The 26899-nt window shown below is 35.9% G+C and overlaps 1 protein-coding gene across 5 annotated transcripts in view; it reads left to right on the top strand.

Moving 5' to 3' along the window:
• The window catches only part of MAGI2 (membrane associated guanylate kinase, WW and PDZ domain containing 2), a 1327276-nt gene that overhangs the window by 811442 nt on the left and 488935 nt on the right, over positions 1 to 26899 (top strand). For all 5 annotated transcript variants that reach the window (XM_061198469.1, XM_061198467.1, XM_061198466.1 and 2 more), the window contains exon 4: positions 15204 to 15419. In XM_061198469.1, the coding sequence (XP_061054452.1) occupies positions 15204 to 15419 (216 nt within the window). The remainder of the gene's footprint in view (positions 1 to 15203; positions 15420 to 26899) is intronic.

Below are 26899 nucleotides of genomic sequence, written 5' to 3'. Positions count from 1 at the left end.
AACAAGAGTCTAAGTTATTTCAATAAAATCTTCTCCTTCGCATTTCTCATTAAAATCTGTGATATCTTATTTAAACATAAGCGTAGATATTTGGAGAGATTGCTGTTAGATACCAATGTAGCCCTACCTTAAAAATGAGAAACTATCAGGTAATGAACTTCTTGCCATTTGTCCTAAAACTTTTGGCTGTTCCCATCTAAAAAGACCATTTGTAAAGGCTAGAAGGTGGTGGAATATCTCCTTTCAGTCAATGTCTTGACTCCTGTCTAAAACTATCCACCTTGGAGCGTGAGGTAATCACAAGTTCCTGACACAGATACCTGTCTTTTAGAAATTACACTGAGACCACCAATTCATTATGTTGAACAGCTGAACAGCTGTCTATCAATAATAACTTTTAGTCACTACCAGTTTAGGCCAAATTGGAGCCAATGACCTTTGGGTGAGAAGTTTGATATTCCATTCAAGGCCCTGGAGCCATCAAAGCCTTCTGTTGGAAGAGGTGTCATTCAGGAATTTCAGCATGCTGCCTCCAGCCCAAAGCACAGAGATCATTTCTTGAAACTCCCAGTCACACTTAGGCTATTGGTTTCTCGTGACATGAATGTAAGAGAATGGTGTAAGGATTTGCTTTGGGTTACTTTTTTTTTTTTTTCTAAGCAGTGCTTCAGTTGATTCGTATAAAATTTACATGGGCAATTATCTACCTTAGTTACTGGCAATGGATTCCCAGTATTTCTAAATAAAGACACGAACTAAAATGCCCCTGGTCCATATTCTTCATCAGTAGTCACTTTTTTTAATGGAACTTCCAAATATGAATTTAGCTTTCTTTTCTGAGAATAAGAAGGTTGTTGGGGAAGATTAGTAGGGACATGTGAACCACTGTAGAAGAAAAATGTTATGTGTTCTCATCTTGTTATCACCATATCAGAGACGTGGAGTAATGGGGGAGAAATGGTAAGCTGGGCCTGTGGTATTGTTTTCCCTTAGTATTTATTCCTATGAGGTAATCATCTAAATTAATAAGGATTTGCCCTTTCATATGGAGGAGAGAACCTGATCCAAATGGCCTCATAAAAAGGAAATTGCTGAAGGAAGTCATTACTCTAATTAGCATTTATGCTCCGATACTAACAGTATACCTTTTTGAAAAATGACGTTCAATACATTCCAACCTACCACACTGAGTAGTAGTTGTAGCCTGAGTGCCAGTTTTAATTGTCCTTTTGATATCAATTTAGACGGATCTACTAATAGGATTGTGTTATTACATAAATGCCTCTGGTAATAGAAAAAAATGTCATAATTGAGCTGGATTGAATAGCTCTTCACTGTGATGCACAGTAAGATATCAAAGCTTATTCATTCATGAGGCCTACCTTCCTATTCAGAGTTCCTTTTCTTGTCTATATTCATATAAACAATATCATTCTTTAGCTAATGAAAAATGTTAAATGATGCTTTCTATCCTCTTCCTAGAAGATTTTGTTCTATATTTAGATCAAATCCTATCCCACTGACCTCCCAAAACTGCTCAGATTCTCTAGTGTTGAATGTGTTCTTAGAGTCTGCAATTTTAGGATTATCAGTTTGGGCTTGGGAAATTATTCTGTTTTACTGAGTTTTCTGCATGAGTATTTCAGTTTTAATGATATCCGATGTCTGATGGTAATACACACACACACACACACACACACACACACACACACACAAACACCCCTTTCATCCATCTCCAAACCATCTCCCATGTCTCTTGTTCCCCTCCAACTCTATTGCCACATAGCAACAAGGATGAATAACCTTTTAGAACCTTAAATAAAATCATATGTTTCCCCTCTGTAAAACCTTTCCAAATCCCTTGGCTTGACTGACAAGGCCCTGTAAGATCTGCTTCCTCTCTGTCTTTCCAGTTGAATCCTGCCTCTCTCCTCCACACTTATTATTACATGAAGCTCTTCCTATCCCATCGACTTTATTCTTGTTATTCTTCAACCTGTAACCCTCTTCTCCTGGCTGTTTATACAATAGGCACATTCTCATCCTTCTGATCTCAGTTTAAACAGTACCTTCTCAGACAGACCTTTCTTGCCCACCCTACCTAAAGTAGGTTTCTCTATTGACCTCTCTTAAGCACTCTAGCATGTCCTTTATTTATCTCATTTATTTGGTTAATTTTTAATAGCTTTTCTCCTCTGGACTCTTAAGTTCCCTGAGGACAAGTGCTTTATCTGTATTGCTTATTTGCTGGGCACATATTAAATGCTCAATTAATGAGTCAATATCTATGCTTGGAAAATTGTGTGTTGGTAACTGATTATTCCATAGACCAGGGAGATGGCAATCTACATCCTGTGGGTCAAATCCACTTCAACACCTACTTTTGTACAGCTCACAAAGTAAGAATAGCTTTTGTTTTAAATCATATAAGAAATCAAAATAATAATATTTGTGTCACATGAAAAGCATATGATATTGAAATTTTAGCATCCATAAATAATGTTTTATTGGAGCACAGCCATACCCATTCACTTATGTACTATCTGTAGCTGCTTGCACACTACAACAGCAGAATTGAGTAGTTATGACAGAAACCATATGCCTAAAAAAGTCTAAAATGTTTATTCTCTGCCTCTTTACAAAACGATTTTGCTGACCCCTAACATAGACAGGTTTGCATATCAGAATTTTAATACTAACAAACACCTATGTTGTCTTGCAGCTTTTTATAAAGACTACTTAGAAGAAGGAATGATAAGAGATCCTGAAATAGGCTACTTGAATCTCTCTTATGCTGGATTTTTAAAATAAATCTCATCCGATTGGTCTCCCTCCCATTGAGGCAGTCCTCCAAAGCAGTGGTTCTCAGATATTAAAGTGTATCAGAATGACCTAAAGTGACCCAAGCCCAGAGCTTCTGATTAGGAGATGGGGAGGGGGCCTGGGAATTTGCATTTCTAACAAAATTCCAAGTCAAGAAATAGTGACCAGGGTTGCATCCTTCTTTACAGGGTGTGAGTGTCCCATCAGTGGAAGAATTCACTTACTCAGTATTGACCATGTGCCAGTGTTATTCTAGATGCTGGGAAAACAAAGCTAACTGATAAATGGCACCTGTTGAGAAGCCAAAACTTAGTGCTATGCAGGCATTAAGTAAATAATTACAATAAAATGTAAAAGCTGTAGCAAGAGGTATAAACAAACTCTGATAGGGGCACCAATCAGCACCTGAATATTTGTGAAGGAAATTAAGACTTAAAGAATTCTCTAATGTTTCAAGAAAAAAAGTCCATACTGCAGCACGGTCATGCCAATCCACAGCACATAAAGAAATCCTGAGTATTGGGGCAAATTTAGAGGTTCTGTCCAAAATTTCTTATTTCCAAGAGAAAGAAGGGGAGGTCATCATGAAAAGACTAACAGTTCTTTAGGCAAGTTGCTAATATTAGTTCCTACCTAAACATTATTTTGTTTCTTTGGTTTTGTCCTTTGAACCCTAACTGATTATCATCATTGCCCCCACATCTATCACCTCCCAATAGCCCAAGTCGCCATCATTGCACCCCTGCCATAAACCCCTCATTGACCTCAAGATTTTCCCCCTTGCAGCTTCCAATCCATTCTACGTGCTGCAGCCTGGCAATCTACTTGAAAAAACAAATCTGAATGTCTTTTAAAACCTTCCCTTCACTTTTTGAAAATTAACCCCAAACTTTAACAAAATCTTTAGGCTCCGTGTGATATCTAACCTCAGGGTTCCCCTTGTTGTTGGCACCAAGCACATTGTTCTCCTTTTTAGTTCTTCTAAGGAACTGTTCTTCCTCTAGAGCCAGGGCTTTTGCAAATGTATTCCTTCAGCCTGGAATGCTTTTCTTGTATGTCTTGAACCTTTACTAGATTCTACTCACCTTTCTAATCTCAATTTAGACATCAGTGCCATGGGAAGCTGGCCTTTCACTGACTCCACCCCTGTCCCCACTGTCAGAAGCAAAAAATGAGTAGTCCACACTGGTTATCAGTCTGGAAAGAAAGGCCATATTAGTGTAGTACCAAGGGAGTGTGGGGAGAGAAGGTTAATCATTACATTAAACCTGCCATCAAATATACCTTCAGTTAGTTTCATATCATCAAAAACCAAACTTTAAATTTCAAACCACATAGCCCTTGAGTTATTGGAATGTCAGAAGTATTTTACAACATAGACTATGTCTTGAGTTAAATTGAGAAAGGGGAAACTGATCTGGCTAACTAGTTAGCAGAAATTTTACAATTAGCTTTTATAAGCAACTAGGTTTGTTTGGGGGAAGAACACACACGTAAACATGCACATATTCACATATATATCAACTTCCGTCTAGCTCAGCTATTTAACCTTCAGAGAAGTCCTTGGGACAAGTTTCAGAAACAATAAAGAAATTTTATTTCTTATCGTTAGAAAAGCCACATGCATTTCTTAAAAATCTGTATTGACCCAGAAATATTTTGGCCCAGATGGAGGGGAGGGAACTGGATTTTTAATCATATGCCATTTTTTTTTTTCCTTAACAAGCCTAACTTGAACTCTTCTCAGAGTTCTCAGAACACCACTACTTGACCTTTATAGTCATTGTCAATTGGTAATTTAGTATTTGTGTGATTGACTAATATCTGTCTCCTCAGTAGAAGGTAAGCTCAAAGAGGACTTGCTTGTTTTTTCATCATTGTTGAGATAATTTATGCCTGGCACATAGTAGGTTCTCAGTAAATATTAGCTAAATAAATGACAGAATAATTAGCTAGGTCAGCTTATGAGAGTCTCAACCCCCCTGGTGACCCTTGAAACCTTTTGCTGGCTGAGCCTCTTGCCCATCAAGTGTCTATTATTGTCCTGGACCTTTGGATTGACTCTAACCCTCACCTTCACCAGCTCTTATTAGTTATGGATGCCATTACCTGCTACCAGTCACTGACTAGGTATTGAGTTTTACTTTTTCTCACAAGAACTAGAAGAGGAATTGAAACGTTATGCAATCTAAACGTTATCATTTTGACATGTAATCAACATAAAAATAATAACTGGGGTGCTTTACTTTTTTTGTACCTTCTTCAAAATCTGGTGTGGATTTTACACTTATACAGCTTCTCAATTCAAACCAGCCACATTTCAAGCCCTCAACAGCCAGTTGTAACAAGTGGCTGCCATATTGGACAGTGTAGCCTAGTCTGTTATCGGCTATTAGGTGATGACAGATGAGCACATATGCGTGGCTTTGGGCCAGAAGGTCACTCAGGAGTGATGTTAGAACATCATGAAAAGGCACACCCCAGTCCTCCTCATCCCCATCCCCGTCCTACTCCTTCTCATCTTCTTCCGTTTTCAACCTTTTCCTCCAATTCTTTCTTCTCCTCTTCCTCCCGCTCTTTATTTTTCTTCTTACTTGCCATTTCTTTTCTGATCTTTTTTCCACACATTTCTCCCTCTACTTTTCCTTCATTAATGCAACAATCTTTCTACAATAAACTTCTGTTTCTGATACTTTCAAATTTACTACACAATGAGAAAAATAGTGTGAAAGGCAAAATTATAATGTAAAAATTTGAGGATTGTGGGAGGTGTACCTCAATAAAAAATACATCTTAAAAGATTTAACTGTTGGTTTCTGGACTTTTAAATATAAACTGCCAGTAGTGCTGACAGAATTGTCTTTGTCACAGGTTGATTTTCATAGGTGGTGAGTACATTGATTGAGAAAAAAAGAAAAAAGCATTATTAAAGACTTGTTACAGTCACACAGACAAAGCCTTAGAGTTAAATACCAAAAACTCTTATTTTGTTTAACCTTTTGGGTTGTTCATTGTTTTCCTGGCTCATAAATTGGTTCTACTTCTACACCGCTGCTAACTTTAACTATACTCTAACATCTAGGATTTATGTTTGTGTTTCACAGGTCACAATGAAAATGTTGACTCTTAAAAGTCATAAATTTTTAAACTATCTCATGGGCTAAAATATAAAGTTGAAGTACTTCATATATGGCCTTCCACAAAGTAATTAGAGTTCACATCCTATGAGGGATCTACTTAGGGGCTTTCTAATTCACCAACAGGGATGAATGCAAATGAAAGGCTTGGAACAAAAACAGAAGTACTCTGTAACCACAGCCATTTACCCAGAAGGGAATGTGCAAAGAAATATAAAGAGAGAGTAACATGACAGTTCTCCACATTTGTGTCAAGAAAGCAAATGAGTCCAGGCTCTCAAGTAATTGAAATTGTTGGCTACAATTTATTGTCATTCTCTACTCATTGTCGATTCAAGACTTTCTGATACGATGGCAAGGAAATATAACCTGTTGTCATTACATCCTTTAAAAATTTGCAGAATTTTGGAGGTAAGTACTTTAGAACTATGACCCAATTCTGTCATTTCAGAAATGAGGAAACTAAAATTCAGAGGAGTTTAATGCCTAATCCAAGGTCTTTTAGGAAGTTAGTGGTAGAAACTTGATTAGGACCCAGATCCTCTGAATATTTGCTGGACTCTTTCCAATGCATGCTTGGAAAAATCCAGCAAACATATTTTCCAAGTAGAAGTAAAATTTTTCTGACTTCTATTAGCAACTAAGAATTAGATATTTGGCAAATTTCTTTAGTCATTAACCAATCATCAAATTAAGATTAATCAGAATTTCGCTAGATATTGTATTTGCAAGACAGTGACAAAAGAAAGCCTTAGAGGTCTCCTAATTTCTTAGTAACTTTATAGTATCACAGTTAATAGCACCATTGAGAGAAGGAAGTTATATGACAAGCCATAAATGCTGTGTGAGAAAAACAATACTGTCCTTGAAAGGTTCAATTTCCTTTATCAATTTTTGAAGAAGTAAATTTAATCAAGATGACTATCACAGGAATCCACTGAGCTTTGCACAAATGCCCATTTAAAAATTCATCAAAATTTCACTTCCACTTTATTATTTACTGAGCCATGAAGGGACTGTCTCTTAAGGACTGAGCTCACTTGACACTTTAAAACTTAAACAACTAGTTGCATTAATAACACGCAATGGTTTCCATTCAAAAAGGTAGACATGTAAATTTGGTACTAACTGGAATTATAACACAAATTATTTTTTTTTCCTCAGGGCTGTTTTCCATAAATCTTTGCATTGACCCTTGCTTAGGTTCCCCAAGGATCATCACATGTATCTCACCAGGTGCCCTGACTACCCAAGAGAATATCCCTATTGTGATTTGAGAACACCAAAAAATAAGTTCTTCTAAAACATATGTTCCCCCAATGAATTGACCAAATTTCATGATCAACTTTTTGGATTAGATTTAAAAGCTGTTAATTTGTAAGATATATTAAGCCAATTTTAGGTGTTGGCATCGAGTTTGAATTAGTTTATCAGAGTGGTGATCCAGTCACTTAGCAAGAACTAAAGAAAATTAGAAATAGGACGTATATACTATATAGAAGAAAAAGAAAATTGGAATTATCAGCATGAGGTATGAAAGAGGAGTCTAATGAGAGAAGTATGAGGCACTGGGTTCTAAGCACTATGGATGATCGAAATCAGAGTGTGTTACCAGACGTATCGAGAGGGAGGAAAACACGTATGAATAATCTCTCTGTTTTTACACTATCACCGTGAGTCAACAAGTGCTCTCTCTATGGGTTGTGACTAACTAAAAAGGGCTCTTCAGTCCTATTCTTGAACATAAGATAGGTTCCTCACACGAGTCCATATGTATATTATTTGCTTGAAACATTTGTTCTTTTTTTCACTTTCTAACTGATAGCTTGATAATAGAGTCAGAAGTGGATTTTTCGGGTTAAGACAAGATAAAGTGATAAAATGGATGATTAGGAAGCAGGGTGGAAGAGCACTGTTATGAAATGTACATCTGTTGGGTGCTTAATAATATCTTACATGTATTCAGTGCAGCAAAGCAATCAAACAAAAGAAATATCATTGGTACAATGTCACCTGAAGTTGTCATTGTATTTTGGTGTTTACTCAGTTTTCTCAGTGATTTGAAGTAAGATTTTCACTTTATCGTTTGTGAGAAAAATGAGCCAGGTGGTATATGGTAACCTAAAATGTTATTTGATAAAAGTCTAAGGCTGTGCTGTCCAGCATAGTAGTCACTAGGCACATATGGCTTTTCAGCACTCGAAATGGGGCTTGTCTGAATTAAAATGCGCTTTAAGTGTAAACTATACACTGGTGGGTTATGAAGACTTAGTAAGAAAAAAAGTAAAAAATATTGCATTCATAACTTTTATATTATATTGAAATGATAATATTCTGTATATTTTGGGTAAAGTCACATATATTATTACAATAATTTTCACCTTTTTCCCTTTTTAGTGTTGCTAACTAGAAAATTTTAAATGACATGTGGCTTGTATTTGTGGCTGATATTACATTTTTATGACAGAGCTGCTCTAAGGAATTTAATGTTATTTAAATGTGATATGCTTGTGAATTAGGCTTGTAGTTTTTTTTATGTTTCTATAATTATAAATGTTCAAATGCTTTACTTTGAAAGCAGATATATATTTGACATTGAAAAATCATATGTGACTTCCTTCTGTTCTCTTGAGGATTTCTTTGCATGATTTCTTTACATATTTTATTCAGCACAGGTGGGAAATGTTCTGAACTCTTCTGAATAATGCCTGAGGGAAGAGTCACTAAAGGAAAGGGTATCTAGTTTCCTTTTAAACAATGAAACCACCTACCCTGACCAGTCTGTAGATAGTTCCATTTAGCAAAGATTTGTCCTGTGTCTGTCAACATTGGCTAACATGTATAAATGAAAATTCGGTCAGGGACACAAGAAACTCAATGAGAACTTGAAAACAAGTTTCAGAAAATGTTAGGTTAAACCATCTACATGATTTCTGGAGAGTACTAATGAACAACTGAAGACAGTGAAATTCAGAAAGCATGGGGATCATATTATTAAACCAGCATTCATTAATTTAAGATAAACTTGAAATCCTTAGGTAGGGGTTGTTGCAGAATAATTCACTTTTGCATGTGAAAAAACATAAATTTTCACATTGTTTGCACAATTGTCCACATTTTGAAAGTCACATTTAACATTGAATTTTCAAAGAATTCAGCAATTTACTGTTTAGCACAGGTATCAGTGACAAAATACCATTGGAATGTTTTTTTCTATTTCCGTCACATGTGAGATGAAAGCTTTTCACCACAAAAGGAAAATACATCATCTTTTGAGGTCAGAGTTTTTTTGCACTTTGGTTTCAAGCTACTAACTATATATGACATGATGAGGAAATGATACCTTTTAGGGGCAGATCAAATTTAAGTATCAGAGCTGCTTACAAAAATAACTTCAAAAATCAGTTGATGAAAGCACTCTACAGTGGGACTTTGAGTCTTATTTTCTGGTCTGAAGTGTAATTTTAGAAAAGTAGAATATTTTTCGAGGTTACATTTACTAACTTTGCTTTGTATTTACAGAATTTCTAATTTACTAACTCTGCAGCCATATGACTGTGATTCTTGCCATGGCAAGGCTGTCTTATGATGGTTTTTGGTACTAATTTTCAGTCATTACTCTCTCCTGTGTAATATGTTAACAGGTCTTAAAATTTGAATTTAGAATCCTCTCATGATTTATCTGTTTCTATTAATACAGATCTAAATCTCTGATGTGATAAAAATAATTATTTACTTATGATCTGTCAGGTTTTCTAACATAAATTAATTATGCATGGACCTGGAACTCCAAATCTCTCCTCTCCATTTAATGTCAGAGTCAGTTTATGCAGGTGCCATTAGGAGGCCAAGTATCAAACTATTTGCTCCATTTATAAAACTGTAAAAAACAAATGATGAGATTTTCAACCTCTCAAATTTTGCCACACATTCTTTCCAACACAAGGACATATTCTTAAACTGTCTGGGGATCTCAGTGATGAGCTGTGTTGTATGCCTGTCCCAACGTACCTGTAGGCAGTCATCTCTCTTCCACTAAATCATTATCCAAAATTGATTCTTTCTGGTTACCAAAATGGGAATAAAAGCACTGAGAATATTGGGGGAGGAATGGGAGTCAAGACCTTAATCTGTGAGGTATCTTGAAGACAAGAATAGTACCTTTCTAAAATCCATCTGCACTTGGGTGCCATGTGGAATGATGTATGATTATTTGATGTAAAACCTACACATGTTATTATTATACACCCAAAGGACTGAAACAATAGAGTCAACATCTGGGTCTACTACTTAAAAAGCCAAATGAACTAAATAACAAATCACATGTTTCTATCATGAAAACTGCTCTAGTTTAAAGGGAAAAGGTGTTGGAAATAAGTAAAAGCATTTCAAAGTATTTCAGCTTGTTACTAGCACTTTCACATTTCCTCATACCTAAAATTAGTTTTTAGTGTCTTTCCTACTTCTTGTCATAATATCAGAACTTACAAACATAAAGAATATGGTGCATCTCAGCAAATACTATTTTGGTATCTATTACCCTTCAATAAGGACTAAGGATAAAAAAAGGGAACAGTTTGTAATTTATTGAAATCGTTTTCTCTTCCTTTTTTCCCCTTGGCCTCACCATTAAAATCAGTGTGGGGGAAAAAAAGCTGGGAAGGATCAGAAGAAAGACAAAAACATTGTTTAGAAAACTTAGACTAAGACTTTTTGAAAAGATTATTTGGTCTAACAAGCATAGAGAAAGCAAAGGAGTAATTCTGTGATAGCCTTCAAGTATAGTACACAAAAAGTTATTTTAAAAAGCTCTTTTCAAAAAAAAAGCTCTTTTCATCTCTTCTGGATGACTTACGAAAGGTCTGCGTAAAAGTGGGTAATGGATTAGATTTTCCAAGTATTTTCTAGGGAGGTTAGCTCATAACAATGTAGTCTGTTTTAGTCTCTCTCCCCTTGCAGGAAATTAATATAACAGTGTTCAGTGTAAATGGTCATTTAGTAAATGTTTTTATTATTATGAAACCAATTATTGACATTTTTATAAACTATTCTTTTTATTCAAATTTCTGGAAAGCTTTTTCACATTTATAATGTAAGAAATGACTACATTCACCCTGTTTCACTCTTTCATAACTATATCTTTATGAAAAAGATAGCCATTCTTTTAAGTACTTAAAAAGCTGAAGAATAAATCAAGTTAAATCAGGTTTCTCAAATAATTGTCTCTTTTATTTTCCAAGCATTGATTCAAAATTAAACTATGTTAATTTATAGATTATCCTAATTGTGATAGAATTAAGTGAACAATGTTATGTATCATTTCCATTTTGTCATCATATTCAACAACTAAGTTAGTGAAATTTTGTACTAAACTTACATGAAAGTGCTAATGAATACACCACTCTTTACAAATACAAGTATAGTCAGTAAAAAGTGGGCTAGGAAAGCCCATAATCCCTACCCCATCTCCCCAAACACACACACACACACACACACACACACACACCCCCCCACACACACCCCCACTTAGTTTTGGAAGAGAGGAGGGAAAAAATCACCTAAAATGTTCCTGCTTCATCATTTGGTAGCAAGCATTGCCTTTCTCTTGAAAGTGTTATTTTTCTGCTCATTGGTTGTGGCTTTGAATGAAGTCCTAGAGGACTGCATCAATTCCGGGCAGGTTGCAAATTGCATCGTACTTTTTTTTTTTCTCTTGAGAGGCAATATAGTATTTTGAAAAGAAATGAGGTTCCTAAGTCAAATGGATATAGGTTTTCCACCTGCTTCGTGTATAATATTGGAAAATAGTTTTAGAGCCTCCATTTTCTTTTAACTGCAGAGGCAGAATGACTTCGTTCTAATCCCCATCAGATACAAGAGCTCAGAAGTAAAATGCCCTTTACAGTGTCCAGCTCACTAAATTGTGGTGATGATAGTAATAATAGTAGTAGTTGTAGTTGTGACTGTACTTTTGTGACTGTAGTCATCTTACAGCCCCACAGTCCCACTTTAACTAAATCAATTCAAGGATATAAAGAGGCAGCCAGATTAGGGGAGACAGGATTCAAAGTCAGGTTTATCTCACCACGATCTGTGCTGTTAAACATACACCATATTGTTGTGGTATTTTGGGTTTTAGATTCTCTAAATCCTGGCACTCTGCATAGAGGCACTTCATTCTTAATGGGGCAGTTTTTCCAAATTATATTTTTAAATAGTTTTGATGTTTGTTTTTTGAAAACATGCTGGTATGTTACGTAAAAGGCACATTTTATCCTTAGTATATTGATTTGTATATATTTAAACATCAGGACATCATTTCAGTGACTTAGCTACCTGACCATCTGGCTGATTTTTCAACTTCTTTTAGGTATTTCTGGTTTCTTTGTTCTATGCATTTGGTTTAAGGTAAAAGTCTATTCTCCATGAATTATATTTCTCAAGTATAGTAACTACATGGGTTATTTCTGTGCCTCTTTTAAATTGCTATTATTATTGCTAATAAAGATAATCTTAATGTCTTAACTAATGATTTGTACTCTTTTACATCTAAAATTTAGTCTAAACTATTAATTTCATAAATTGTAGAAATAGAATATTGCCGTATAATTTATAATCACGTCACATTCAATAGGAGTAATTATTTAGGAATGTAAATTCAACCAGACCTGTTACTTCATATTTATTTTTAGCCTGAGCTATGCATTTATTTCTAATTAGGAAAAGGTTATTTTCCTACCTCAGGGAGATTTAAACCCTAAAAGACAAATTGGAAAAAAAAAAAAGCACTGAAGTGTGATTCATTTTTCTTAGTACTACATATACTTAAAAGCACTGAAGAGGGTTCCTTTTTCTCCACACCCTCTCTTGGACTGTTGGTGGGAATGTAAATTGATACAGCCACTATGGAGAACAGTATGGAGGTTCCTTAAAAAACTATAAATAGAACTGCCATATGACCCCGCAATCCCACTCGTGGGCATATACCCTGAGAAAACCATAATTCAAAATGACACATGTACTCCAATGTTCATTGCAGCACTATTTACAATAGCCAGGACATGGAAACAACGTAAATGTCCAATGATAGATGAATGGATAAAGAAGATGTGGTACATATATACAGTGGAATATTACTCAGCCATAAAAAGGAACGAAATTGGGTCATTTGTAGAGATGTGGATGGACCTAGAGTCTGTCATACAGAGTGAAGTTAATCCAGAAGGAGAAAAACAAATATCGTATATTAATGCATAAATGTGGAATGTAGAAAAATGGTACAGATGAACCTATTTGTAGGGCAGGAATAGAGATGTAGGCATAGAGAACGGACGTATGGACACGGGGGGGAAGAGGAGGGTGGGACGAGTTGGGAGATTAGGTTTGACATAAATACACTACCATGTGTAAAACAGATAGCTAGTGGGAACCTGCCGTATAGCACAGGGAGCTCACCTTGGTGGTCTGTGATGACCTAGATGGGTGGGATCGGGGTGGGGTGGGAGGGAGGTCCAAGAGGGAGGGGATATAGGTATACATATAGCTGATTCACTTCATTGTACAGCAGAAAGTAACACAACATTGTAAAGCAATTTTACTCCAATAAAAAAAGAAAGCACTGAAGATCTCAGAACACTACTTAAAATTATATTATTTATCGGGACATGCAGGACTATTTACTAGTTGTACATTATGTTTATTAGATAAGAAGTATTGTGATTCTATGGCCTGTGGTAGTGGAACCTGCTAGGCTTTCAGAGTCCACGGCCGGCAGACGCAGCTTGGGTGTCCACACTGGACTCCTTTGTTTCCGCCCGTTTTCCCCAAGGGTTTCCAGCCTCTTCCCTCAACTAGCCATCTCATACCTTTTCAGCATATCCTTATCCTCTTTAATTTAACTAGAGTATGTTTTGGTTGTTTGCAACCCAGAACGCAGGTGATTGTAACAAGTATTGCCATTCCAATTTATAGATGAAGAAATTGAGCCTTACTGAGTAAATAACTTGCTTGAATTGTAGTTATATAGAAAATCCAAATCTAGACCCCATAACTTCTACTTAAGGATTGGTTTCTTTCACAGCACACTGTTTTCCCAGTTGCCTTCAGTGGCCTCTGCAGATAATGAGACGTGGTTCCCCCTCTATGCCTCCTTGATTGAGTGCGTAATCCTATTTCCTGTTTTAATGCTTATCTGCTTAATGTCAAATGTGCCTGTCTTCCACACTAAGCCACTGAGCATCTGGAAGACAAGGATTGTATTATAGTCATCATTTTCTCTCAGACGTATACTGGAGTGCTTGGGTGCACAGTCAGTACTAAATAAAGATTTTAATGAATGAGTGAGCAAATATGTGCATAAATTATTCAATTAGCTGAAAACACCAATATGGGTTTGAAGTTGATGCTAAGAGCATAACATTGATTTTTAAAAAACACCAGTGTGCCGTTTACCAATCAAAAATTTAAACTATTTTTTTCATAGAAGTAATTTGCTTTGAATATATAAGGATGTTCACATAGTAAGCATATATTCCATGTTACTGTTTGCCAGGCTCTTATGACAGAGATAAATAGGAATTAGTCTCCTCTTTGAGAAGTCTCACAGACTGATGGGGGAAACAAATGATTCTGTAGCTCAGATCATGAAGCTGTGGGAAAAAGAGCTGTGGTAATCTGAAGAATGATTCGAGTAGCAGGCCCACCGTCAGCAGTCATGGGAACCACTAAACTGGCATGGCGACACAGCTCTAGGCAGGATGCTGTGCACATCGAGGACAACAGCCAGAGCCCTTTGAAAGCTGGAGAAAAGCACAATGTGCTTTGCCTTTCCAGAATGTTATAAGATTTGCTTAAAAACTATGTTACCCATACTCTTATTCAGACATAATTATTTTTAAAAAGATTATAATCAAGGCTTGTTATAAAAAATTTTTGATTAATTTGAAATTGCTATGTGTCATATGAAACTAACAGCTAAGACTATATTTTGATTTGGCACTAAGGTGAAATGAAGATAGATCTGTATCTTTGTTTAAGCATTAAAGCCCCATACAATAGAAGCAACAAATAAACACCTATATACAAACATAAAAGGATATAAAATGATATATATGTATGTATATATAAAATACATATATATGTATAAACTAGGATACACATTTGTTAATAAAATTTCCATTCTTTACAAATTATGCACACCAGTTGGAGAAATATTTAACTTCATATGTTTTGTATCATTTGCAGACAATTACTACGGTACCCCAAAGCCTCCAGCAGAACCAGCACCATTGTTACTAAATGTAACAGACCAGATACTTCCTGGAGCCACTCCAAGCACTGAAGGAAAACGAAAAAGGAATAAATCAGTGAGCAACATGGAGAAAGCAAGCATAGAGCCTCCTGAGGAGGAAGAGGAAGAGAGGCCTGTGGTCAATGGAAATGGAGTAGTAGTAACACCAGGTTAGTCTTTTACATTTATTATAGGTTCATCAGCTCTTCTAGATGTAGCTGAATATATATTTTATCCCTGTGTTCAAATGTATATTTTTATCACGTATATATGTTCAGATGTGTGTGTGTGTGTGTGTGTGTGTGTGTATATATATATATATATATATATATATATATACATGTAATGATTGTAGTTATATTCAGGGAGACAAGATTATGATATAAAACGGAAAGGACATGCTTCTTGTATCCAATTGATTAGTTTTAATTTTGACATATCAAGGAATCCATTCAACTTCTTCAATTTCTGGTTTCACTTATACAATATTAATGGCAATATATTGAGTGGTTTAAATCTTAGAAGGTGTTATAGTCATGAATATGATTGTGTGACATTGCAAAATTTTTGTTAATTAATATTAGATATAATCTATCCTTTGAAATCTTACTATACTTTTCAGCTCTGTGAATAGAGGTTGTGTCATGTGAATTAGTTAATGGCGTCAATGAATACAGTCCACAGAATAACCATAGCTACATAATGCCCATGTATTTATCCCCCCATCCTTACCACCCAGTCTGACAGTTTCGAGAAAGCATCTTCACAAGTGACATTGTGAAGGCAATTACCCTTGAACAAGGGAAAGACTTGTTATCCCTTTAATTTATCATCTGTCATATCACATATATAAAAAAAGTATTAGACAGATATAAAGTGTGTTTGTACAAGGTATGGATTTGCAATTTTCTTATACTTATACTTACTAATACAGTGCCAAAATTTTTATTTATAAAATAGATTTTTTTAATAATCTTTTCATAATTAAATGTTACCAAAACTAAACTATGGCATTCTCTTTGCCTATAATCTTGGAATAAGTTTCCAAAGTTTTGTTTTAGGTATTTTTTAATAATGACATATCATTATTTTAATAGGCATTGAAAATCAAAGGGCTGTGTTAAAACTGTTGAAAAAATATTAACACATGTACCTTGCATACATATTATTCTTAAGATATTTCCTACAACTACTTTGATGTCTGTATTTTTACTTATCACTGTACTGCTTCTATAGTGACATAATGTTTGAATTTTCACACCCAATTATTTTTATCAAAGAAAAGCTTCATAAGCCTATTTTTTTTTACCTTCCTTTTCCATAATACCTGTAAAAATGTTCTTCATTAAACATAAGGAGACCAAAATTCAGTATGTGTCCATCAAGGTGTAAAACCTTAAAAAGTGGTTTCCTCTTTGTTACTCAGAGGAGGGTAACTTCCTCCATTAATATATTGGTTAAAAACTTATTCTCTGACCCTAGCAATCGTTGATTTCTGGGTACAAATGCTAAAAATCACTATGGGTGCATAATGTAACTTGTTTACTATAATATGATCTGGTAATTTTCAAGCAATTAGATGCCTTCTCTTTTTTGATTCTGAAATGTCTCTGTCAAAATATTTACTTTTCATCATGTAATGGATTTAAATTAAGTTGATAGGACATAGTTTTCTTAGTTGATCTTTTATGTGAGAAGCAAAACAATTCAGCTAAATGGAAGCAAGTAATCACAAAAGAAGTAGAAGTTGGGTGTCAAAGAGCAGTTACAGAATTTCTTACTGGTTAACACCTTATAGTTAAAAATGTAACATATATGGCCTTGATTAGGACCAAATAATTGATTTGTATTTCATTTCTACTCTGTATAGGACAAATCAAATGAAGCATTCTTGACCAACAGATTCTTAAACTAGAAATTTGTTTAACTGGGGGGCACAGTGAATCTGGAAAGCTCCATTCCCTTCTACTCATACCTTAGACATGAAGAATGGGGTATTTTTATGTCTAGGAAGTTTTTAAGGCTCCAGGGAAAATGGACTGGTTTGAACTCTTCTTTACCAGCCCCTAGCCATGTGACTGTCTCTGGAATTCTGAGGCTGACAATAATAGAGAACAACTGTTCAGGACAGCTTTGGGATATCTGGATAGTCAACAGATGCCACAAACATGGTTTTGTGAGCCTGGCTTGGCAAGTGTTCTTATACTACTTTTTCTTTCTTAGTATGGGACATGAGAGATGTATAAATTAGGCATCTCTTCACCCAGTGTTCAAAGATGGAGGAAACAGCCCCAAACCAGAAAATTGGTCCATCATCCCTTACTAGAAATCTTTTGACGAGTCCCATTTTAGAAATGTCATTGTTTTTCTTTATGTTTATCCAAGAGAAACTTTAGGATAAAACTTTTTCTTTGCCCTCCTCTTATATACATTTATCCAACTCTTCACCATTTGAACCTCATCCCATTTCTTCTAGCACAGGGTCTGTGTGCTGCCTTTGTCTTCTTCTCATACACATTTGTTGGATACAGGACACTTCAAACAATACTGACAAAATTGTTGCTTAAATTTTACTTAACACTGCCCTGTTAGAGCCTGCAATAGTAATTAATATCAGGCATCAGTTTAGAGCATAAATAATATAGTGAGGCACATTTGGAAAGGGAGAAAAGCTTACTGAGGTAATTTCATTCCATTCCAAGTAATATTGATGATGATAATAAACTATTAAATAATTAACTTCTTTTGGATCTTACCATGCGCTAGGAACTCCTGAACCTCATTATGTGTATTAGTTCATTTAATTCTCCTATCAGACCTGTTAGTTAGGTACTATTTTACAGATGAGGACACTGAGGTACACTACAGTTAAATAATTTGCCCAGTAACTGGAAATAGGAAATATTACATAGGAAATCTGGATCCAGAACCCATGATCTTAGTTGCTTTACTATCCTGAGTCTTATATCACCAAATAGAAACATAAACATATTTCTTAGCAATTTATAGACATATGGCCACTATTTTACTTGTACATCTTTAAACATGGAATTATAAATTTTTACCTACCAAAGGCTTCTTATTTCTTTCATTTCTGGAAATCATGTGCAAGTAAACTTATTTCCTTCTGTGCATATAAAAGATTCCTAGTTTTTTATAATATTCTGTATGTATATAAGTACCAAACCTACCAGTCTTTAACTCCTTATATACTTTACCAAAATGAACTATTTTCTCTATGTAAATGAAGGTTTTAGAGTCCTCAATTTACCCATTACTCATTTTCTTTACCTTTTTCTCCTTTGAACTGTAGTTTATAGAATTATGTATTTCTTTTTCTTTCAGACCATATCTATGTAAAGCCAGTGATCACTTATAAATAGGTAATTTCTCCACGAAGTTCTACTAATGTTATCAACGAATATATTTTATTCCAGGTTCTCTTTTTACTCAAAATTATATTACAGAAATGTTTCTTTCTCTGATATACGTCACTTTGGTGATGGAAATTAGTGTAGTTCTACCCTTAGAAATGTAGTTTTATCATTGTAAATAACAAAAATTACAAGAATAAAAATAAAATAAATAATGGCAACATCCCTTTAATGAATGCATACAATGTGCTAGGCATATAGGACATACATTATCTCTAGTCCCATAATCACAGTATATTTGCTCAACAAATGAGATGCTGAAATTTACCTTAAGGTACTTAACTAAGATAATGGTAGCAGAGTTGAAATCTGTACCCAGGAAAACCTGAACTCATCCTTTTCCGCCATATTTCCCTGGGTTGTTAACTATGCTGAGGACAAAGAGACTTCTGACCTCCATAAGGTAAATCACAATCCTGCAGTGCAGTGTATTTCATCTACGTTGTATTCCATTATAGTTGTCCTTCACGGGGTTCATGGAAGTGATATTAGCTCTAATTCTTGCAAGGATGATATATCCTTACATCATCTTAGAGAATTTGCCTTTAAACTGATATTTAAAATTCATATGCTCGGGAAACCTTCCCTTTGACATCAACCTCACCTTATGTTCAGACATCTTTATCTTGTTAGAGGTGATATCCAGCCCTGTGGCTTCAAATACTGTAGATTTACCTGCAGCCTTCACTTCTCTCCTGTGTTCCAGGGCCATATTTCTAACTACTGCCCACTGGACTGCCCCCACCCCAAGCATTTCTTCAGCGACTTAAATGCAACATTCCACTTAAACTCTTCTTCCATAAAACAAATAAGCAAACCAACTTACAGAGTCCCTTACTGGATTTCTCTAATTCTGCTTTTTACCCAAATAGCTCAGAGTTTGATGCTTTTCTCCCCCCAGGCTGGATATACATTATTAGGTATAAAAGATCACTGTACCTTTAGCTTTTATGTCTTCCTTCCTAATATCACTGCCCCATCCTACATCACTCCCTCATCCCCTCATTTGTGGACCACAGTCCCCTAACTGACCTCCATTCCTCCAGGCTCCACTCCTGTCAAATTCCCTGTTACTCTTCAATCAATTAAAAGGTTCTTGAACCAGCATTTGGTCACGTAACTATCCTTCTCAAAACTTGGATGAGTTTCTATTTCTACTGCTTCAAACTCTTTGGGCAACCGCCAGGTCCTCTCACACTTGACTGCAACACCTCTGTTATCTTTGGTTCCCATTATTCCCCGACTCTCTTCTCTTCTCTACATTCCCATACACATTAAACACCTTCACCTGTCTGACAAGCCTTTTCCACATTTGAACCTGCTATTCGTTTATTCACAATTCAATCAAAATTTTTATATTCCCTGGAAATCACTTGTTGACTCTCGTAGTGAGAAGTTGAGGCTGTTCATCTCTGAAATATTGAGGTACAACTTACGCTTCTCATTCATTTAGGAGATATTGGTTAGCCTGGTCCTTGCAGGTAACTTTTCATAATGTGCATGTCTGTCATCCCCTCATAAATTGTAAACATTACCAGGACAAGGACTATTTCTACCTTTTTGTATACCTGTCTTGGTGATTAGTATATATCATTAAATATTTTAATTTCTTAGTAAATATTTATTTTTCAGTCAACCAATCCTCTTGAGAATGTCAAAACTTTACTATATCAACATGATTAGATTTATTTCAAACTCATTTTACACTCTTCAGTGTTTTCAACATGCAGTGTTTCTAAGTTTGAAAGATATGAAATTCCTAATCTTACATTTCTTCAAAAGTTGTTTGATAACAAAAGAAAGAAGTATATTTTAAGAGATGTATTCTTAGAGATGAGAATTATTAAATCTCTCTAACTGTGAAAATGACCCAAATAGATAGGTGGTTAATAGATCAGTAGATAAATTTTTTTTTCAGCTGAACTTTTCTGAACAAAAACAAATCCTGTAAACCATAGTAAGTGGGTTAGGCTTTCTTGGATTCCTTTTATTTCATGAATTATCTGCTAAACTTTTCCGGAAGGTAATTCACTATTATATTGTAGCTTCCCCTCACCAGCTATTAGTAAGCCTAGTGCAAAGAATTAGAAATGCACATATATTTTAAAGGCAGCTAAGTCTCTCTGTTAATACACACACATACACAATGCAAGGAGGAACAGGGCCCGTGAGAGCTACCTTCGCCAACAAAGGGAATACAGTATCTGTACACAGAGCTGCCTTCTCCAGGCCCCCAAGCCTGCAATTAGTGCAAATGAACTGCGTCTCCCAGAGAGCAAACAGAGTGTCCCTTATGTGATCACCAAGTGTCCTCAGCAATGATCTCAGTTCACCATTAGGGACCCGCATCCAGGTCCTGTGCCACTTGGCACGCTGACTGTGCATGCACCATCAGTCCTGGTTCTGTGAATGAGGTCCTGTCACTGTCAAAAGAATTATGTCCTCGGTAGTGAATCTCGCTGTTTTCCTGTGAATAATGGTGCACTCTGAAACCACCCCAAGGCCTAACCCCTGCTTATTTTGTGTGGGTTCACAGAGACTGCGATGTGTGTATCCACTCAGATCTTTATCTCTGTCTTTTTTTTTTTTTGAGGGGGGAGGCTTAATTTTATTATTTTGTTCCCAAATAGTATTGGTTTTATCTCTTCACTGGAGGTGCAAATTTCTGGGGCTATTTTAAGTTAACCTTCTAAAATTAGATATTCCATTTATAAAGGAGGGGCATTTGATCTTTTCTTAAAAGGATCATTTGAAAGTTAAAACTGCCCTAATTGTAAAATGCTCTGAGTATCCAGGTGTGATTATAGAGTAACAAGATAATCACTTTAGAGTCTGTAGCTATGAACTTTAGTAGTAACTTTAACTATACCATTGGGGAAAAAAATGAAATCATGATTAATTTCAGGGATGTCTTTTTAAATCAGGGCAGACTCACTTTGTGATAAATCTGAAAGCGAAGCACTATTTGAACCTCTTTGTGCCCTCAGATTGATTCAACATTTTTGGAATCTTGCATTCAACCTTTTGTAGAGAGTTTTTTTCTGCTTCTCTGAGTGTTTATATGATGTATATGAGAGAGAGACTTATACATGAAGGAGGAAGGCACAGCAAGAACAGAGTCACACAGGGGTTTGTAGAGCACATACAGAAATGTTGGTGTCTTCAGGTTCTCCAGACATTGTTAGAGTTTAAGCTTATTTCTAGTCATGGCCATCCATTCTCTCTAGGTCTGATATTCACCCTGTAGCCCATTTTCTTATCACGTATTTCTCCTAATGGATGTGATTATAATTTCAGTGGGAAATCTTAGCTACTTTGTCAGACAAAAATTGCTCAAGTTATTTCTGGCTGAGGGCTGGTCTTTGGCTCTGAAGAGCGAAGGTCTCTGGATAATGTCTCTCTGGGCACTCAGAGATAAGGGGATAGCACCTTTATCTTTTACTTCCTAATTGACTTCTTGCTCTCATCAAAAAATACCTTGACTCCAATTTGGCCCCAAAGAATGGCACTTGAATGATCAAGATCAAGGTTGAATAAAGCCTTCTTCCTTTTCTCTTTCAGCCCCTTTGATGTTCCTAAAACTTCAGAAGGTGATGTTATGTTTCATGTAGTACTAATCTCCTGATTTTTTTCAGAATTTTGAAAGCAAGGTCTAGGAATTATTGTACATACATGTCCTATATTTCATTTCATACCTTGCTTTGGTCTTTGAATATTTTCAATACTTGTTATCAGTTTCTCTCACCCCAAAGTTAGTTGAAGATTTGGGGGACTTGTTTCTATATGATAAATATCTTCAGAATTCATTACATTATGAAAACCACATAGCACATACAATTTCAAAGATGTGAGGATTCATTTTATTGCCATTATTCCAGTCTGCTTTTATTTATTTTTTTAATAGATCTTTATTGTAGTATAATTGCTTCACAATGCTGTTAGTTTCTGTTGTACACCAAAGTGAATCAGCCATATGCATACATATGTCCCCATATCCCCTCCCTCTTGAGCCTCCCTCCCACCCTCCCTATCCCACCCCTCTAGTTCATCGCAAAGCACCAAACTGATCTCCCTGTGCTATGCAGCTGCTTCCCACTAGCCAACTATTTTACATTCGGTAGTATATATATGTCGATGCTACTCTCACTTCGCCCCAGCTTCCCCCTCCCACCCTGTGTCCTCAAGTCCATTCTCTATGTCTACATCTTCATTCCTGCCCTGCAACTAGGTTCATCAGTACCACTTTTTTTTAGGTTCCATTTATATGCGTTACAATACAGTATTTGTTTCTCTCTTTCTGACTTACTTCACTCTGTATCAGTCTGCTTTTATTAAAATGTTAAAAATTAAATAGAAGAAAATATGCTAATTAAGGCAGCACTTCTTCTCCCCTGTCAATGGAAAATAATTCCCTCTACTAATCTTTTCTTTTTTTTTTTTTAAGTATTTGTTTATTTATTTATTTATGGCTGTGTTGGGTCTTCGTTTCTGTGCGAGGGCTTTCTCTAGTTGTGGCAAGCGGGGGCCACTCTTCATCGCGGTGCGCGGGCCTCTCACTATCGCGGCCTCTCTTGTTGCGGAGCACAGGCTCCAGACGCGCAGGCTCAGTAATTGTGGCTCATGGGCCCAGCTGCTCCATGGCACGTGGGATCTTCCCAGACCAGGGCTCGAACCCGTGTCCCCTGCGTTGGCAGGCAGACTCTCAACCACTGCGCCACCAGGGAAGCCCTCTACTAATCTTTTTAGTAATTCTTTCCAATTTAGTTTTTTATGTCTCAGGATTTCTTTCCTGTCATCTTCCACTCATAGACCTTGAATTTTTCTATTCTCATAATTTCTCATATTGTTCTTTTAATATTCCAAAGAACTTGTAACCAATTGTGGGTTTTAGATAAAGATGAAAATAATTTTGAGGTATTGAATATGCTTTCTTAGTAATTCATATTTCCCTGGCTAGCCTCCTAAATAGATGAGATCCAATTTGGTTACAAATATTACAGATAAAAAGTAATCTCTTTACAGGATTGGGAATTCCTGCTCTCTCAATTGATATATCATCTCAAAAATCAGCAGCATAGTTAATCATTACCCTAACTTTCCCTAATTCTAATATTTTGTTCTAGACTTGTGTTTCTTTCATGATCTCAAATATTAAAAGGAAACATTAGTTAACATCTCAGGGAAAAAAAATTATATATAGTTTTTATTTTCCACAGTGTTTAAGAGCCACCCCTCCTCATTCTTATACTGTATATAAAAAGAAATCATAGTGCATTTTTTTAGAACTTAGAAAAACTTCAGGAGAAGTAAGGAGTCAGAAAATACCAACTACAAGTCAGTTATCAGCGTGCGTAGAAACATCTCAGAAGGAGCAGAAAATATAATCGTCTTTGCTAACTGGATTGCTAGAGCAGTGGGAGTAGAAGCAGGGGGAAAACTACTTTGCACTGTATTTCTTCTTTGTACTTTTGGATTTTGTCCAAGTGCATGTTTTACTACATCAAAAAAAAGTAATTATATTTTTTCTAAGTGATGAGCAAATATTCACTAATCACTAAGATGCAGATATTTTGGCACCCATAGTATAATTCTTCTTCTCATTTGAGAAGGTTAGGAAAAGCAAGGAGAATTGATAAGAGCACTCTTTGAGCAGTGACCTACGATGTTGACTTCTTCCAGTCAACTGGCTACATAGAATGCAGGTGGCCACTGCGTGACGGCTTCCTTTCTGAAGGCAGAATGTCCTCAATTTTCACTATAGAATATGATCTATAGTATGGCCATATCAAAAATCAGTTACAATGATATTTTTCTCCTGTCCAAGATCAAGCCTGAAGTACTGATTCATTTACAAGAGCCTAAAGTTCAAATTCCAAGAAATTCAGCTTCTAGTAGTGAAACAAACAGCAGCTGTGACAGCCTCCACTCCTTCCCACCTCTGACTACAATACAATAAGACTTTATATCAACCTAACAAACATACTTTTTGATGAGATTGTTGAGTTTGCAAGAAAGCAAAGGAAATCTTCAAGCCCCACCACTTCCACCACCATGGTCACTACTACAAATGAGCAGAAACAAGAGTGTGGAGCAGTCTGTTGTTAGACTTGAAAGCCAAGCTTGCCCTGACGCTATATGAGGGGACTAAGCTTTGGGCTAATATAAAATCGGGGAGCTATGTCTCTGATTCTGATTTAAATCAGTACCCTCAAAGGTACCGGAGTGATTGCAAGTTCATAGCTCAGTAGCAGCCCCTGGAATCCAGCAAAATCAAATGCAGAACTCTGTAGGAAAACATACAGAACTTAGAAAAAATGTGTGGTTTCTGAGGATTATTTTCCCTCCTTTAAATCACTTAACACCACAGCCTGTTTCAACTGAGGAAGAAAAACTCAACTTGTGCAAAGACCTTTTAAAGAAGAAATGTTAGCTTTGTGTGTATCTTTTTTTTTTTCTTTAGAAATTGCACTGTTTTTTGAAAACACCTAATATCTTTCTTTTTTTATTAGTTATCCATTTTATACATATTAATGTATACATGTCAATCCCAATCTCCCAATTCATCCCACCACCACCACCTCCGCCCCACTTTCTCCCCTTGGTGTCCATACATTTGTTCTCTACATCTGTGTCTCTATTTCTGCCTTTCAAACCAGTTCATCTGTACCATTTTTCTAGATTCCACGTATATGCGTTAATATACGATATTTGTTTTTCTCTTTCTGGCTTACTTCACTCTGTATGACAGACTGTAGGTCCATCCACATCTCTACAAATGACCCAATTTCATTCCATTTTATGGCTGAGTAATATTCCATTGTATATATGTACCACATCTTCTTTATCCATTCGTCTGTCGATGGGCATTTAGGTTGCTTCCATGACCTGACTATTGTAAATAGTGCTGCAATGAACAATGGGGTGCATGTGTCTTTTTGAATTATGGAAATTATGGAAACACGTGGAACTTATGGTTTTCTCTGGGCATATGCCCAGTAGTGGGATTGCTGGGTCATAGGGTAATTCTATTTTTAGTTTTTCTAAGGAACGTCCATACTGTTCTCCATAGTGGCTGTATCAATTTACATTCCCACCAATAGTGCAAGAGGGTTCCGTTTTCTCCACACCCTCTCCAGCATTTGTTGTTTGCAGATTTTCTGATGATGCCCATTCTAACCAGTGTGAGGTGATACCTTATTGCAGTTTTGATTTTCATTTCTCTAATAATTAGTGATGTTGAGCAGCTTTTCATGCCTCTTGGCCATCTGTATGTCTTCTTTGGAGAGATGCCTATTTAGGTCTTCTGCCCATTTTTTGGTTGGGTTGTTTGTTTTTTTTAATATTGAGCTGCATGAGCTGTTTATATATTTTGGAGATTTATCCTTTGTCTGTTGCTTCGTTTGCAAATATTTTTCTCCCATTCTGAGGGTTGTCTTTTTGTCTTGTTTATAATTTCCTTTGCTGTGCAAAAGCATTTAAGTTTCATTAGGACCCATTACCTCCATTACTCTAGGAGGTGGGTCAAAAAAGATTTTGCTGTGATTTATGTCAAAGAATGTCCTTCCTATGTTTTCGTCTAAGAGAAAACACCTAACATCTTAAAAATCATTTGAAATTGACCACATACTTTTTGTTTCAGTGGGGAGAAATCATTTAGGTTGCTTGGCTGATTTAACTACACAATTTATTTAGTGTTCTAGGTAGTAGAACTCACTGATAAAAATATATAACATTTACTGAACATCTACTATGTTCTGGTAGTTGACTGTTCTAAGCAATTTGTATACATGTCTCATCTAACCCTTATAGGTAAGTAATGTTGTTCCATTGCACATTTAAGGAAATTGAGGCATGCACAGAGTGAGTTAAATAACTTGCCCAACAGCACACCGTGAAGGACAGATTCAAACCCAGGCAGTCTCACACCAGCCTTACCAATTATGTTCTACTGCTTCTTGTGGAGCATGTTTGTTGCTATCCAGAATGGCTAAACAAAAAGAAAAAAAAATTAATCTCAAATTATTCCTATTCTCTTTCCTTATAAGCTACAAATATGTTCCTCAATCTTTTCTTTTTTTCCTGTTAAATGTTCTCTAGCCATGCTTATTTCCAAAGAAATAACATGAAGACAGGCGAAATAACATAAACACATGAGATTTATTAAAATTTGTCACAGCTGTCTACCCTGCCATGCCAGACTGAGACCGGAAAAAACG

The sequence above is a fragment of the Eubalaena glacialis genome, chromosome 8 (genome assembly GCF_028564815.1).
Source record: "Eubalaena glacialis isolate mEubGla1 chromosome 8, mEubGla1.1.hap2.+ XY, whole genome shotgun sequence".
NCBI classification, from domain to species: Eukaryota; Metazoa; Chordata; class Mammalia; order Artiodactyla; family Balaenidae; genus Eubalaena; species Eubalaena glacialis.
This window is presented reverse-complemented; position numbering and strand designations above follow the sequence as displayed.